This window comes from Amblyomma mixtum, chromosome 1, assembly GCF_055824585.1.
Source record: "Amblyomma mixtum isolate Tamu chromosome 1, ASM5582458v1, whole genome shotgun sequence".
Taxonomy (NCBI): domain Eukaryota; kingdom Metazoa; phylum Arthropoda; class Arachnida; order Ixodida; family Ixodidae; genus Amblyomma; species Amblyomma mixtum.
The window spans coordinates 69919556-69935704 of record NC_143012.1 but is presented as its reverse complement, the minus strand read 5'-3'; the positions used below and the strand labels follow the sequence as shown (position 1 = coordinate 69935704).

Below are 16149 nucleotides of genomic sequence, written 5' to 3'. Positions count from 1 at the left end.
TTCTCGTATTTGATGAAATCAGTCTTTCTTAGATCAGTCTCTCTCTTTTCTCATGTTCTCAAACTTGCGAAGCGGAGGCAGGCACGTTGGCCGAAAGCAAGCTGGAGAAAAGAGTCAGGAAAAAAATGCTTGACCAAGGAACCCTTTTCGAAGAGGTAAGAGACCCGAGCATGTCTGTTTTCGCTGTGTTGGCGTCATTCGGACAGAGAGCAAGGGGCCATATTTTGTGGCGTTTAATTTCGTTTTCGTTTCATTTGGTCGTTATTCCTGGTAACGTAGGCCGCAGGCGATGACGTCACTCTGTTCACGGCAGGAACATACCCAGGAGGTCACTTATTTGCATAAACGTGCACGTACGGCACTGACGGACAGGTGCAGAAGCCGGCGAATGACAGGTCAAAATAACGCGTTCAGTATGCTCTACGAGTCTTTTCAAACGCTGTTTCCGTATAGGGAAAGAAACTGAACAGTGGTTTTGCGGCCAATTGGTGGAACATTATCACTGTGACACGGCCGGACTCTAAGTCGTTGTACCAAGGTAGCCGGTGATATTCAATGCTGTAATCATACATTCCCTCAGTTAGGCCCCCCAATTACTATTTCAAATCAAATCAAATCAAATCAAATCAAAATTTATTTCAACATTACAATGTTGATGGCTTCCGTGACAAAAAGCTGTGAGGACAGCTTGACTAGGTCAGGGAACCATTTTGGCAGCAGCGACTTCATATACACTTCAATAATTCAAATACAAATGAAATGTGCAACAGAATACATACATTGTCTTACTGAGTACAATAGTTAAAATGCAAGTGAATATTGTAATGGAATACACGGACTTCATTCATCAACTTAACTACGCCACAAAAGAACAATGTGCCCTACAATAAAACTACGCAACAAACGAATAAAAATTAGTACCATAAAGCGTTTTACCCATGAGATCCCGATGAGAAGGCAAACACACACACACTCACTCTGTATGCCCAATTTCACAATTACCACTCAAAATCATATAACAGTCTTAGAAAATTGCCCAGAAACAAACATGCTGCGCAATGCGGTGCGCGTTAGGGCAATGGAACCAGAAAATTGTGTTTTAATCTTGTTTAATAGAAATGGTACGTTGTACGTTAATGTTTGCAGAAGATAATTAGTGCGTGGCCGCGGTACATACCATTCCTCAGACGCTCTGGTTCGATATGTGCGAGTTTGCAAAGTAAGAGTACACAGCTCCTTCAGGAACTGCTGGTAAGATACACTTGAGAAGTACAGCAGGTATAGTAGACGGTAATCGTAAATCTGTTGTATACTGACCAACTTGAACTGAGTAAAGAGGTCATGAGTGTGGTGAAAGTATGAAACATTAGCAATGCAACGAACAGCTTTCTTTTCGAGCCTATGTAGTATAGTTATGTTTTTTTTAGTAGTCGTGGCCCAAATTAACGTGCAGTAGTTAATGTGGGACCGAAAGACGGAGTGAAAAACTTGAAGTTTAATGTTAGTTGGAAAAATATCTCGAGATCGACGTATTAAGCCAACAGCGGAAGAGAGTTTTTTCACCAGTTGCTGTATATGCGCATCCCAAGTCATACGGTGCGATAGTACCACTCCTAAAACCTTGTGCTCTTTGACTATATCGATTGTAGAGCTGCCCAAGCGGAGCCCGCCAATCAAACTTACTGGTTTGTTTTTTGAAGCAAACAGAATGGCTTTTGATTTTTTAGGATTTATTCTTAAACAGTTTTTGCTCGACCAATCAAGCAATTTGCAGAGAGTTTCATTAGCGGTATGCAGTAGGTGAAAACTATTATCTGATGTGAAAAACAAGCTGGTATCATCAGCGTACAAAACAAACTTGACATGCTTATCAATACGAACCACATCGTTCACATAGATATTAAACAAAAACGGTCCCAAAACGCTGCCTTGAGGGACGTACTGGGCATGGACGCCCAGGGACGCCCATGCCCATTTTCCTTGCAGCAGCTTTAAATTTGGGAATTCGGACAAAAAATTAATACAGCCTAATTCTTAAACTTCCCTGAAACTGCGTACAATTAATTCCCTTTTCTCTAAATCTTACCCGTTAAGTTCCCTGAAAAAAAAAAATGGAACTTCCCTGAATAGCACATCAATGAGGCTAGCTAGAGACGGTGGTATTGCATCCAGGGCCGGTGTAATATAGTGATTCTGGAATTAATTCCATGTCACTTTTGAATTTCCCACCCTTCACCATTGGCTGAAGTGATGTCATGCCTCGCATTTGCTCTTTGTCATTGGTTGAAGCGTAGCGCATGGCGTGGCTTTGGCCAATGACGAAGGACGGGAAATTAAACAAAAAAAAAGAGTTGCGATCAATTGCAAAAAAACAAAATAAAGTCAAAGCAAAGCCTCCACGGAGCTGGCTGAAAGGCACTCCACGCGTTGGTCGACTCTGCCCACCGTACGGGGATAATTCAAAAAATAAAGGCGGGAGCGAGATGTTAATTCGATTTAATTAGGAAAATCGGCCACACAGGGCAATAAGTCGAAGTTTCTAAGAATGCCCGGAATGTATAGATCGAGTTCCCGTGGCAAAAAGACGTGTTCAGATTCCTCTTCAGTGCACCTTTAAGGCGTAGCTTAGGTGTCTCCTCTAATTTTGTTTCTGTTTTCCAGTGATGGTAGCGACATGAAAATCATGCCTTGTGTACATAATGTTGGTGCGTTAAATATTTCCCGCACAATTTTGCTTAAAAGCTACAAAACGTCATACATTCTCTATGGCTTTGTGTGCAGGTCGTATCTGAGTACTTGGAAAGCAAGAATGATATGCCAGACTCGGACGCTTTCATCTGGAAGCTTCACTCTGTGGAGAAGTGTCAGGTGACTATGTATACATTAAGGATAGTTGCCGGGCCAGTTGGTACATGATCTCACCGTAAAACAGCGCGCTTACACGGGACGAAGAAAGAAGACACGCACACACACAGCACTGAACTTACAACTGCATGGTTTATTGCATTGCTCGCAATAAATATCGGAAAGGAATACAAAAAAACAAAAAACAACAAAAACCAAAGGAAGGCGAGGAAGATATCCTCCTGTCGCATCATGTCGTCAGTGGTTATTCAAGATAGTGAATCTCTTTTCTTTCCTATCTATGATGAATGCTTCATATAGTTCACCTTTGTGCTGATGATTATACCGCCTCAAAATCTGGCTTCGTCCGAGGTTAGGTGTGCAATGACAGGCAGATACGTGTTTTGCCAGCGTGCTGCCGTATCCCGTGCGGATGTTAAGCATTCATCATAGATAGGAAAGGCGCGTCATGCGTTAGCACTCCATCGGTGGCACTGACAAGAAAAGAGATTCAATATCTTGAATAACCTTTGACGACATGATGCGACAGGAGGATATCTTCCTAGCCTTCCTGTGGTTTTTTGTTTTTTTGTATTCCTTTCCGTTATTTATTGCGAGCAATGCAATAAACCATGCAGTTGTAAGTTCAGCGCTGTGTGTGTGCGTGTCTTCTTTCTTCGTCCCGTGTAAGCGCGCTGTTTTACGGTGAGATTATGTATACACTACGCTCTCATTAATCCGAACTCAGTCATTTTTAACAGCATGTTTATTAGAACTAACGTTTTTCAGAATCGGAATCAGTCTTTATTTGCTTATACATTTCATAAGTACAGCATATCATGCAGATGGAGGTCCCGAAGTCAGAATCAAGTATATTAAAAGTATCCCGTTAATTTGAACTCCCCATAATTCGAACAAATTTTCGGTCATCTCCTACTTCGAATCCCCAGGATACTTTTGTTTGCTTCAGTGACATCACCTGCTCTCATTGCATCGCATCCTTTAAAATTTAAAATAAATGATGAGGCTGAAGGCGACCGGTGAAAGTCTGAGCCATAGGAATCTGCACTTAAGGAAAGTGCTAGCAAGAATTCCTAAAAATGCAGCATCCGGACCCAAAGAAATTGCCGTAAAGTTGATTACTGAGCTGGCGCCGCAAAGTGCGGGGGCGCTGTTTAAAGCTACAGATCAAGCCTTTCAATATCAACAGGTACATGAAGAGTGGCTGCACAACAGACTAAGCATGGTGTATAAAGGTAAAGGAGAATAAGCCAGGATTTACATATACAGACCGATTGCGAAGACATTAGCTATATACAGGTGTCCCAGCCAAATGTAACCAAGCTTTTAAAAAACACGGGATGTTCTAGCCGTCTGAAACCAAATGAGGGTTGTTTAGAGTCGCGTGACCTAGTCTGCAGTATTTTTTGTTCTTCAAGGCTGACTAATTAGTTAAGCTTAATTAACTAACTTTTTAATTATTGACTTGAGGAACAAAGTGTCAAAGGAAAAGTTGTAAATCGCTTTGAGAAACATCTTACTGGGACATTTGCAGCAAAGTAATATTTATGTAAAGTAGTTTTTTCACCGGCCTTTAACCATAACCAGCACAATAAGAAAAAGCTTCCACATGACAGCTGAGTGCCACTTCAACATCCCAAGACGCGCCTTAAAGTATAAAATTCGTATTTTCTGAAGTCCTCTCCTCGATGCGACTTTGGGTGCACATTGGGGCAGAGAAGTGAGCAAGCATCTGGTTAAGGCCAATAAATGAAGCTACGTAAATCGTAACTTGACGGAAACAGCACTACTAGCGGTTTTTCGAGGCGATCTAAAACTTTTTCATGGACACTTTCTTCCTCAAGTCAATAATTAAAAAGTTAACTAATTAAACTTAACTAATTGATTAGCTTCGAAGAGCGAAAAAAATACTTAAGACTAGGCCACGCGGTTATGAACAACTCTCAGTTGGTTTCACTGGACTAGGACACTTCGCCTTTTTTAAAAGTTCAGTTACATTTAGCTGGGACATGCGGCATACCATTGCGATGCAGGCTATCAAATAGATCTGCAAGCATGGGCAGATAAGGCGAAATACAGGGAAAGCCTCAGAATAGTTTTAAGCAGGGTGGGCCTTCGGCTGAAATGAAAAGCTCAGATAGCTTCTATCATTTCAAAATCACGCTTGATTGAACTGCTGCAAAGTTGTTCAAAAAGTCGAGCACCCGTACACCCATATGCACCCTTGCACCCGAAGGAACTGCAACACCCTTGCATCTGCACACCTTTGGAGGGTTCACGCGTGCATTAACGGTGAATATTTACTTCATCGCATCCTTTAAACAAAATTTACAGTGCCGCACATTCGCAAGCATTGTGGGCTCATGCTATTTTCTCTGTTTCCTTAAGGAGTACATATAAGAAAAGCTGGGCTGCGGATCTGAAGAAACATGGAATGATCTTTTCCCGCTACTTACTCGTTATCACCTCGAATGTAAGACACGTGGGAAAGCTGGAATGGATGGCCTGGAACCTGTGAGGTGAGCCGTTGATTCTGGCTACGAGAGCTATAGTCAGATACAACTTAAGTCTGCATGCAGTGAAACTCGGGCGTGGAAAAATGTTGTCTGTGGTCAAAAACTCTTCTTCCGAGATTTGCTAGTCCCCTGTTGATACTCTGCCACAATTGTCTTTTACCTTTTTCTTCTTTTTCCTTCATTTTTCCTCACAAAGCTCTCAGGCTGATTATCCTCTCCATGCCACCCGATTCTTGGCCGATCCCCCATTGTGGACATACGCCAGTTGTTTGTATCAACAACAACAGACAACTTTCGTCTCCTTGTGACGAGTCTGTTATTAGCGCAGTACTGCTCCCTTCAGTGCATTTGCACCGACTGGCTATGTTAGTAGTTCTACTTCGCCCGAGGTGCATGCTTCTAGTTGCACGGGCGACATAACGTCTGTTTGGAGACAAACTGTATGTGATTATGTGCTGCCACACTGGCGAGAATTCTCGCGTCCTCGTCGCCAGTGCTGTCCGGAGTCCGCAGCTTGGGTATTCTAGACAAGCGTTGTGACTTCTCCAATTGCCTGTGTGGCAGGAAAGTGAGAGAGAGAAAAAATAGCCTTGAAATGAGGCTAAGAAAAGTGCTTGAGTGACAGAGAGGAAAATGATCGGTGTGAACACTAAGAGAGAAAAAAAAAAGAGCAGGAATAAAAAGAAAACGTGATATCAAGGCAGCTTAAGTTCAAAATGAAAGGATTCGATGCATGTGGGCAGGTCATGCACTTCTCAGGACTAACAACTGGTGGTTTTTTTTTTCTGGGTGTCGGAGAGGATACCGAAGGAGGGGAATTGTAATCGAGATGGGTCGAGACACAGCCAGCTGGCTGGATGAGTTTTGAAGCGAAAAGCTTCACTACGCTAGTCAACACCACGCTTCGCGTGAGCCGGCGTATGTCGGAGCACGAGTGACGTCACGCACGGCGCAGGCGACTGTGCATGTGCGCCACCACTTCTCGCCCTTGCCACCGTTTGACCTTTCGCCGCAGCCGTGCGCAGTGCGCATTTGAAAAGAGGGGTACATAAGGCACGCTTGCCCATAGAACACGCGCACGCTGCCGCGCGTTATGCGTCATCATTTGACGTTAGCTGCAAGTGCGTGTTTATCGCGGATCACCGTAGCTTTTTGCTTCGAGATACCCGGGCTTAACCTTAGCTAAGCCCCAGCCAATTTTTTTGTCATCCTGCTGCCATATCATGGCCATGGCAGGTGCTTAACAAATGGGAGTGCCTTTGGCCATGTAGTGGGCTGAGCTAGGCTGATGACAGCGACGAATGTGTGCACCGCTCAGATTGATGAGAGTGCCCTGGTGGCTAGAAGGCTCGAAAACGAGTGAAAAAACATTTGTAAAAAAAGCCTGATATGAAGGAATCCAGCAGTCATCGAGGAAGGAAAGCATAGGACAATGTTTTATTTTGGTTAGTTTCTATTGTTGATCACGGTGAAATAAGTGGAGTAATCACTTTTAGTGCACTAACGCCTATAGCCATTCCCGCATTTAGCCGTCGTGTGTTTGTCTGAAACGTCGAGGCTAACAGTAACAAAGAGGGTTCAGCTTAAGTTAAGGACAACACAGCGAGCTGTGGAAAGAAAAATTATAGGTGTAACGTTAAGAGATCGGAAGAGGACGGGGTGGGTGAGGGAACAAAAGCAGGTTCAAGACATCCTAGTTTAAATCAAGAGGAAGAAGTGGGTTTGGGCAGGGGATGTAATGCGAAGGCAAGGCAACCGATGGTCTTTAAGCGCAATGGAGTGGATTCCAAAAGATGGCAAGAGTAGCAGGGGCGGAAGAAAGTTAGGTGGGTGGATGAGGTTAAGAAGTTTGCGAGAATAGGATTGCCACAGCTCACAGATGACAGGGTTCCTTGAGAGGCCTTTGCACTGCAGTGGGCGTAGCCAGGCCGTTGATAATTATATTTGTTTATATATACGCCCCAGCTAATTTAGCCAGGGTTTAAAAATGAGCCATGGCACTTTAAGATGATGCGACCAAATGCATGGTGCTGGCTATTGTGTGGAGTGAGTTGTACTATTTTTTATATAGTGCTTGATTGCATAATTAGTCCAGATTAATTAACAAACTTTGCCAGCAATGAAGATAGATGAAAAATATCACTGAGAAAGTTGTAAAATGACCCGAAAAACTTCGGAATGAACAATTTCTAGCTATTTTTTTCACTTACTGCAGATGCCCGCGAAATATAAAAACTAATTACCACGTGACATGCCCGCTTGCGCGCCATGATTGCAGTGCTCTCAAAAGTTCCGTGTAGGAATGAACGGACTATTTAGCCCGTTTTACTGCCGCCTAGAAACAGACAGGGCAGTGACGCATTGGCTGGCTGTGCGATTTATGCCAGCGGTATGCTTTCCTTGCGGCGGTTCTTGATAGCGCAGAGCACTTATCGCTTGCGTTTGTGTAAATCGCACAGCCAGCACCTGTGTCGCAGCGCTGTCACCTCTTAAGCGGCTGCACACCCGGCTAGATGAGCTGTTTGTTTGTGGGGCGCAAGGTTTGGTTTGGTTTGGTTTATTGGGGTTTAACGTCCCGAAGCAACTAGGCTATGAGGGACGCCGTAGTGAAGGGCTCCGGAAATTTCGACCACCTGGGGTTCTTTAACGTGCACTGACATCGCACAGTACACGGGCCTCTAGAATTTCGCCTTCATCGAAATTCAGCCGCCGCGGCCGGGATCGAACTCACGTCTTTCGGGTCAGCAGCCGAGCGCCGTAACCACTGAGCCACCGCGGCGGGGCAAGGTTTGAGAGCACTGCAATCACGGCATGCAAGTGGGTACGTCACGTGGCATTAAGGTGAAAGCCTTTAATGCCTAATACTGTCGTTAGCAGCCGTGTCGGCAGATGTGTCCGCGTTTCGGTTACGTGCCTTATATGGGCATATGCCAATCATTACTTAATCGATACTTAATGATAATTGCATGATAGTAATGACTAATTGAGTATAGTTAACCTTTCTAGTCAGACCAGATAAATAAAGTGTAGTTATGCTGCGTGTAACCCAACCATGATAGTTTTCACGGGTGGAATCTTCAACTGTAGGGGTGGACGTAGAATGTCCTGCAATACTGCAAGCGTTACATAGAATGTGATAGAAGGACGAGGGCTCCACCAGTGTGAACACTCTCTCATGCTGCTTATGGCATCATGCCTGCCAGAACCGAGGACTTCATTAAGCTTTTGAGCAGACGAGGGTTTGGAACTGAGGGTCTCATTTTGACACACATAACAAGGGCCTCGTTGGTACTGGAACGAAGGCCACTGTTCCACCGAAGGTTTTTATTTTGGTGCAGGTTTTGCAGTTTACTTTTTTCAGGTTGTGAGCAGCAGCAAGAGCACCTCGTCAAACCCTTGTTTAGCAGATGCAATTGGTTGTACTATTCTTAATTGTCTTCTTTTTTTCATTGCATGAACAGGATCATTCAGAAGATAGGAGACTGTTATAAAGTCGAATGGCGTGACACTAAACGTAAGCAATGAACACCTCCTCACTTCAGTCTTAGCAAAGAATCAAGAAGCTATAACGCACCTTTTATTTTGTCACTGACATGTGTCATGATTATGGATATTTTGTACATGTGCAAGTAGTGTGTTTCTAGCCGTGAATATAATGAGATCTTTCGTCTATGTTTTCTGTATTTATTATGTCCGACTGCGTAAACCTCCACAACGAGGGGACTTAATTAAAACGGGCATAAGGAGTGGACTGAATATAGACCGTTTGCAGCGCACAGTTCTTAATTTTAGACCAGATGGCGCCACAGGTGGGGTCGGAACTCGGTTCCATATATTGCACGCCTCGTAAGTCGCCAGCATGAACGCAGTGACGCAGCAGTAGAAACAGATGTATCGCAGGTGACTGTCAAATGCATTCTTTCTCCGAAGATGCAGAAAGGCAAAGGAAATACATGCCGGATTGCAAGAATTGCGACGAATAGTTGAAGGTGTGGTATGAGATTGTCCCGCATTCCCCACTGCCGCTGTTCGGGTAAAGGGAACGGATCGAGCGGCTAATGCCATTTCGGGAAATATATGCTTCTTAACCTTGCAGTGCGTCCTGCATCATCACGCCCTGACACAGTGGAGCCACAGGAAATGTTTGGGGTTGTCTATCCCGAGCTGGTCAAGTTTCCACAATGGCAGCAGTTCAAGGGGAGCCAGAAAGAAACAGCCAATAAATAAAATTGCAAATAAAATTGCAACGGCCGGTGGTAAGTAGTGAAGGCACTTTTTCGCCACTTCCATAACTGAAGAAACTGCATCCTGGTCGACAAAGTGTCATTCCATAATATGAAAAAATCGAGCTGGCAGGCCAGTTTTGAAGCACCCCTTTGACACGTGACTTGTTTGAGTATATTTTAAGTTTTAACAGTCACACCTGATGTTTCTGTAGATTAATACAGCTTTTTCCAAGACTCCTCTGGCCACATTGATTCTTATTCAGCCATGAAGATAATGATCGATTGCATCCCTAAAATTACTAGACTCTCTAAGGTGAAAAAACGCTAGTCCTTCCCATTCTAGATACTATTATGGTGTTCAGAACAGCTGCGAGTTCATTACCGTACACTGAGAAAAACTGGTATGTGTGGCCTAATACCCGTGCCACACGGACAGATTTAATGCCATTAAGTGCTTACTGCCTTAAGTTTTAATGGCATTCGTTTGGTGCCACACGCGTAAATTTAATGGCATTAGCCTTACTGCCATTCGCGACCTACTGAGTTCGCGACAACTCATTCGCCCGTGCAATGCGTACTCTCGTTCCCATTCCACACGCAGAAAAGCATGCAGTTTTGTTAGTAACAACTTTCTAACCAGTAGGAAATGGTTAATTCTTAACTTTCAGTCAGATGAGGCATTTATATACTGCATTTTCGATGCGAAGAGCGCTGTTTTAACCAGCCTTATTGACAGGTACTCTCGACTTGGGTGTTGACATGCGAGTTTATGGCAACTTTTTCGACTTGTAAAGCAGGAACAGCCGTATTTTCTAGAAAATCGTTTCTACATTACATTTGAACAACATTCCCGATATATTGTGCTCATTAGGAATGTTTATATTCAGATGAAACTTCTGACTACCTTGCAAGCGTTATCGTCATAGTCACTTTCGATAATGGCATCAAATGTGGACGTGTAGCACCAACTCCGAAAATAATGACATTAACAAACTTAAGGCCTCATGCATTTACTGCCATTCTATGTGCGCGTGTGGCACAGGTATAAGACCCCTTCTTGGGTCTGCCTTATGCTTAACCCATAGCAGAACGAAGGATAAAAGAGAGAGTTCAATGACTGCAAACAAAATTCAAAACAGCGGTTGTTTTGTGCCCATCGTGTTGCTCTCTATTTTAAGCTTCCCTGTGATATTGATGGGCTATTCCAACTAGCCAAATTTGGCACCATACTACTGTGAATGTTGCATCCAGTTACAGGAGGGCAGACTGTGCACTTTTAAGAGCATAGTTATATAAATGGCGATTCGGATACTCCTCTGGATGGAGTGGAGCTTAAATCTACCATGAGGGCAAAAGTAATAGACCCCCGACTCGAAGTTCTGGCCAGTGCTAACCTGCCTAGGGGCGCCAATTGACAAAGCACTTCTGGATTCGCAACAGGCCCACTGCGCCGGTCTCAGCGCCAGAAGTGTTTTGTTCGGTGGTACCCCCACGCAAAGTGGCACGGGCAGGAACTAGGTCGAGGGGGGTCTGTTACTTTTTCCCCCATGGTGCATCTCTACAACTACTCTTGCAGGTGCAAAGAAGTGTAAACCTCTTGAGGTGTACCTTACTCCTTGCGATTAAGAGTAAACCTGTAGGGGCCGCACTTTTTTGCCGGCAGCGTAATGGCCCTACTGTCAAATGAAATACTACCTAATTCTTACAAACGCTCAGTATTTACATGTGATGACAAAATGGACTACTTGGTTTGGTGATGAGATTCAGCTTAAGGCACTTGCCAGATCTGTGAGTTGCTGTGTGCTGTGCTGAGAGAAAAAAAACAAAAAACAAAAACTTCTTTCCACAGGAAGCAATGGGGACCTAAGATCTTACTTCTCTCCGGTTGCGTCTGTAAAGCAGCAGCAAGAGGTCCATGACAAAAGTGAAAACATGGGCAAAGAGAAGCCAGAAACGTGTGCCGGTGACATCAATTCCCAAATCCCTAAGACACCTTCAAGCAGCAAGAATGGTGCAGTTTTGATGCCGACAAGAAAGGCAGAGCCATCACCGCGTATGACGTCTGGGGCACTAGATGCCTTGGGAAAGCCTGATAAGTCCTCTGCCAGACCAGAAACGCGTGGCGGTGACATCATTTCCCACATCCCTAAAACACCTTCAAGCAGCAAAAATTGTGCAGTTGTGATGCTGACAAGAAAGGCAGAGCCATCACCGCGTATGACGTCTGGGGCACCAGATGCCTTGGGAAAGCCTGATAAGTCCTGTGCCAAACCAGAAACGCGTGGTGGTGATATCATTTCCCAAATCCCTAAAACACCTTCAAGCAGCAAAAATGGTGCAGTTGTGATGCTGACAAGAAAGGCAGAGCCATCACCGCGTATGACGTCTGGGGCACCAGATGCCTTGGGAAAGCCTGATAAGTCCTCTGCCAAACCAGAAACGCGTGGCGGTGACATCATTTCCCACATCCCTAAAACACCTTCAAGCAGCAAAAATTGTGCAGTTGTGATGCTGACAAGGCAGAGCCATCACCACTTATGACGTCTGGGGCACCAGATGCCTTGGGAAAGCCTGATAAGTCCTCTGCCAAACCAGAAACGTGTAGCGGTGACATCATTTCCCAAATCCCTAAAACACCTTCAAGCAGCAAAAATGGTGCAGTTGTGATGCTGGCAAGAAAGGCAGAGCCATCACCTCGTATGACGTCTGGGGCACCAGATGCCTTGGGAAAGCCTGATAAGTCCTCTGCCAAACCAGAAACGCGTGGCGGTGACATCATTTCCCACATCCCTAAAACACCTTCAAGCAGCAAAAATTGTGCAGTTGTGATGCTGACAAGAAAGGCAGAGCCATCACTGCGTATGACGTCTGGGGCACCAGATGCCTTGGGAAAGCCTGATAAGTCCTGTGCCAAACCAGAAACGCGTGGTGGTGGTATCATTTCCCAAATCCCTAAAACACCTTCAAGCAGCAAAAATGGTGCAGGTGTGATGCTGACAAGAAAGGCAGAGCCATCACCGCGTATGACGTCTGGGGCACCAGATGCCTTGGGAAAGCCTGATAAGTCCTGTGCCAAACCAGAAACGTGTGGTGGTGATATCATTTCCCAAATCCCTAAAACACCTTCAAGCAGCAAAAATGGTGCAGGTGTGATGCTGACAAGAAAGGCAGAGCCATCACCGCGTATGACGTCTGGGGCACCAGATGCCTTGGGAAAGCCTGATAAGTCCTGTGCCAAACCAGAAACGCGTGGTGGTGATATCATTTCCCAAATCCCTAAAACACCTTCAAGCAGCAAAAATGGTGCAGGTGTGATGCTGACAAGAAAGGCAGAGCCATCACCGCATATGACGTCTGGGGCACCAGATGCCTTGGGAAAGCCTGATAAGTCCTGTGCCAAACCAGAAACGCGTGATGGTGATATCATTTCCCAAATCCCTAAAACACCTTCAAGCAGCAAAAATGGTGCAGGTGTGATGCTGACAAGAAAGGCAGAGCCATCACCGCGTATGACGTCTGGGGCACCAGATGCCTTGGGAAAGCCTGATAAGTCCTGTGCCAAACCAGAAACGCGTGGTGGTGATATCATTTCCCAAATCCCTAAAACACCTTCAAGCAGCAAAAATGGTGCAGTTGTGATGCTGACAAGAAAGGCAGAGCCATCACCGCTTATGACGTCTGGGGCACCAGATGCCTTGGAAAAGCCTGTGAAGACCTGTGCCAAACCTTGGGACGAGTCTCTTGGCTCCTGTTTAGGTAAGAGCACTGTACGACACTCAGAAAGGATTATCAAGCCGCACGCAGTGAAGCTAATTAGGCAGCATTGCAACTTATTGAGAGCAATGACTATGACAGAGAGCGTGAGTTTGGCTGCACGCTGCCAAAACGAAGAAACATTTCTTCATGCATCCGTGCAAAGTCAGCGTCGAAAGGCACTCAGGATTATCGTGAGATCATCAGAGAAGCTGTGCCAGGTTTCAAGGAACTGAAAGAAAAGTCGTAAAGTGAATGCAGTTCTCAAAAGCGCAGACTTTGCTTTAAAGCTGAAAAATCCACTCCCGTGGACCAAGTCGATGAAGATTAAAATTCAGGCGGAGTTTCCTGGTATATAATTCATCATGGCACATTGTGGTCAGACCTTATGATTCGAGTACAGTTCATCTAACTTAGTCAGCTGCTGTTAATATAGCTTTGTTGTACATGCTGTTCTCTGTAGTAAGCACGGATGTGTTGATTAGCGTATCTTAAGCAACTCTCATACATCAATTGGTGGCTGAATCAGAGAAACCAACCTGATCTTTCCATTAGGTTGTAAGTCTGGTGCGTATCATGTGCATGAAGAGCACAATTTTATTATCAGTCACCTGGTTAGATTACCTATTTTGTACAAAGCAAGCCAGAGGATGGCTGTACTGCTGGAGATCTCATCTTTCAATAACTATTAAGGCTTGTTATCTTTAGAAATGAAGATGGTGTTTTTGTCTATTTGAACTTTTACATGCGCTTGTACTGTAAATTTTCGGTTCAGTATCGCTGAGACAGAACTGCATCGTGCTTGTTTGTAAACATCTTTTTAAGGGTAACAGAGTGGAGTCCAAGAGAAGGCAAGCGTAGCAGAGGGTGTCGGAAAGTTAGGTGGGTAGATGAGATTTAGAAGTGTACGGGGATACGGTGGCTGCAGCTGGCAAAGGACAGGGTTAATTGGAGGGACATGGGAGAGGCCTTTGCCCTGCAGTGGGTTTAGTCGGGCTGATGATGATGATTATGTGGGATGGCAATAGCTTTAATGGGGACTCTGCGGGAATAGTAGGAGAGACCATCGCTGTCAAATACCCAAACCAGAAACCAGGTGGCCATGGTCAGTGAAGGCAATATGTCGGTTTTAATAGAGAGCTGTCACCAGGCTCTCCCTCATGATTTCTACAGCCGAATACTCATGACAAGTGGTGGATCTGTTTCGCGAATCTCATCAACACCACATCGATGGTGCCAATCGTCCCGCATTCCCCACTGCCGCTGTTCGGGTAAAGGGAACGGATCGAGTGACAAACTCCATATCAGACTCCCCGACTTCCGACGAGCGTGAAGGGACAGCGTGGTTAGCGCGGCGAGAAGCGTCGCTCTGAATTTCTTGGTTCCTTTGCGGGGAAGCGATGTCTCGCGGAGAACCATTTTGCCTTCCTGATCACTTCAGCAATAGGAGCCACACGCACACGCCTATCTGCTTTACAACAGTCTTGACACCACATAAAGAAATAATGTAAATCTCCAGACTCGCCACCCCGGAAACATAGTCACAATCATCCATGCAAGCCGTCTATTGGACTCACGCTATAGTTTAAGAAAAAACCACTGAGAATGGGACATTGTAGTGTGGCGTTTGCCTTCTTCAGACCTTTGCTCACAGAGTTGGTTAGGCAGACCCCATATTAGTCAAAAATGATCTGTCATTTTTTCCTGAAAGCATCCCTTTACATCACAAGCAACTTGCTGGCTCCGCAGACTAAACTTGTCGGGCTAGGCTGTCAGCCGCTTTAGATACAAGGAGGCCTATGAGCAAACGGCACCAACGTTCACAGTTCTCCCAACTGAAACGTTCCATACAAGGCGCTTGTATGGAATTATGGGGAATATAGAGTCCATACGATATGGAAAACTATGTTGACATCCATACTTTTTTTGCATGAAATCCGCAAACTTTCCATAAAAATGTCCATAGAACTTCTATAAATGTCTATGATATCATATGAGAGAAGCCAACAGCCACAGAAACCAAGGGGCACAGGGGATTTTTAATTTATTTTATTTATTTTGTGGTGTTGATCAACTTATAATATTACTGAATATGTTATCGCTTAAAGCTAATTGATTAGAAAAGCAGAAGAAAAAACAACCACATGCCGCCGGTGGGATCCGAACCCACGACCTGTAAGTTTATACACACCTTTCATAATGTCCATACCTACTGTATACACTCCACACTGAATTCATATAATTTATTTGGAAATATATGGAATTATGGGACTGCCTGATGGAGACTTTCAGTAGTAAACTAAAATCCGACGTGAATGTGCTCAAATGTCTCCGTGGCAATTAAGTCATGTCATCGGCCTACTTCTGGTGATAACATGAATTTATTTGGGAAACCAATCCGTAGGATCGTTTACAAACCTGTACCCTAATGCCGCCAATGTTCTGACTAGTATAGTCGTATTTTGGCTCAATAAATGCTTCGAAACTTTGCAGTGGGTCCTGCATCATCACGCCCTGACGCAGTGGAGCCACAGGAAATGTTTCGGGTTGTCTATCCGAAGCTGGACAATCGAAGCATTTTAAAGAGATCGAAAAAGAAACAGCCAAAAAATAAAATAGCGAATAAAGCTGCAAAGGCCAGTGGTAAGTAGTAGAGGTCACTTCTTCGCCACTTCCATAACTGAAAAAACTGCGTCCTGGTCAACAAAGTGTCATTCCATGATGTGAAAAATACAACCCGGTAGGCCAGTTTTGAAGCACCCTTCTGACACACAGTGTACTGTGCGCAA

General features: G+C 44.7%; 1 protein-coding gene across 3 annotated transcripts in view; it reads left to right on the top strand.

Annotated features, from left to right (window-relative positions):
* LOC149366696 (flap endonuclease GEN homolog 1-like) overlaps positions 1-11903 on the top strand; it is a 160248-nt gene extending 148345 nt beyond the window's left edge. The window contains exons 7-12 of one of the 3 annotated variants that reach the window (XM_089551923.1): positions 73-155; positions 2782-2868; positions 5257-5384; positions 8843-8895; positions 9478-9637; positions 11457-11903. In XM_089551923.1, the coding sequence (XP_089408049.1) occupies positions 73-155; positions 2782-2868; positions 5257-5265 (179 nt within the window). In that variant the 3' untranslated portion in view covers positions 5266-5384; positions 8843-8895; positions 9478-9637; positions 11457-11903. Of the gene's footprint in view, positions 1-72; positions 156-2781; positions 2869-5253; positions 5385-8842; positions 8896-9477; positions 9638-11456 lie in introns of all 3 variants that reach the window. The other 2 variants (XM_089551908.1, XM_089551914.1) reach the window with 2 other exon arrangements.
* The last annotated feature ends 4246 nt before the right edge of the window (positions 11904-16149 follow it).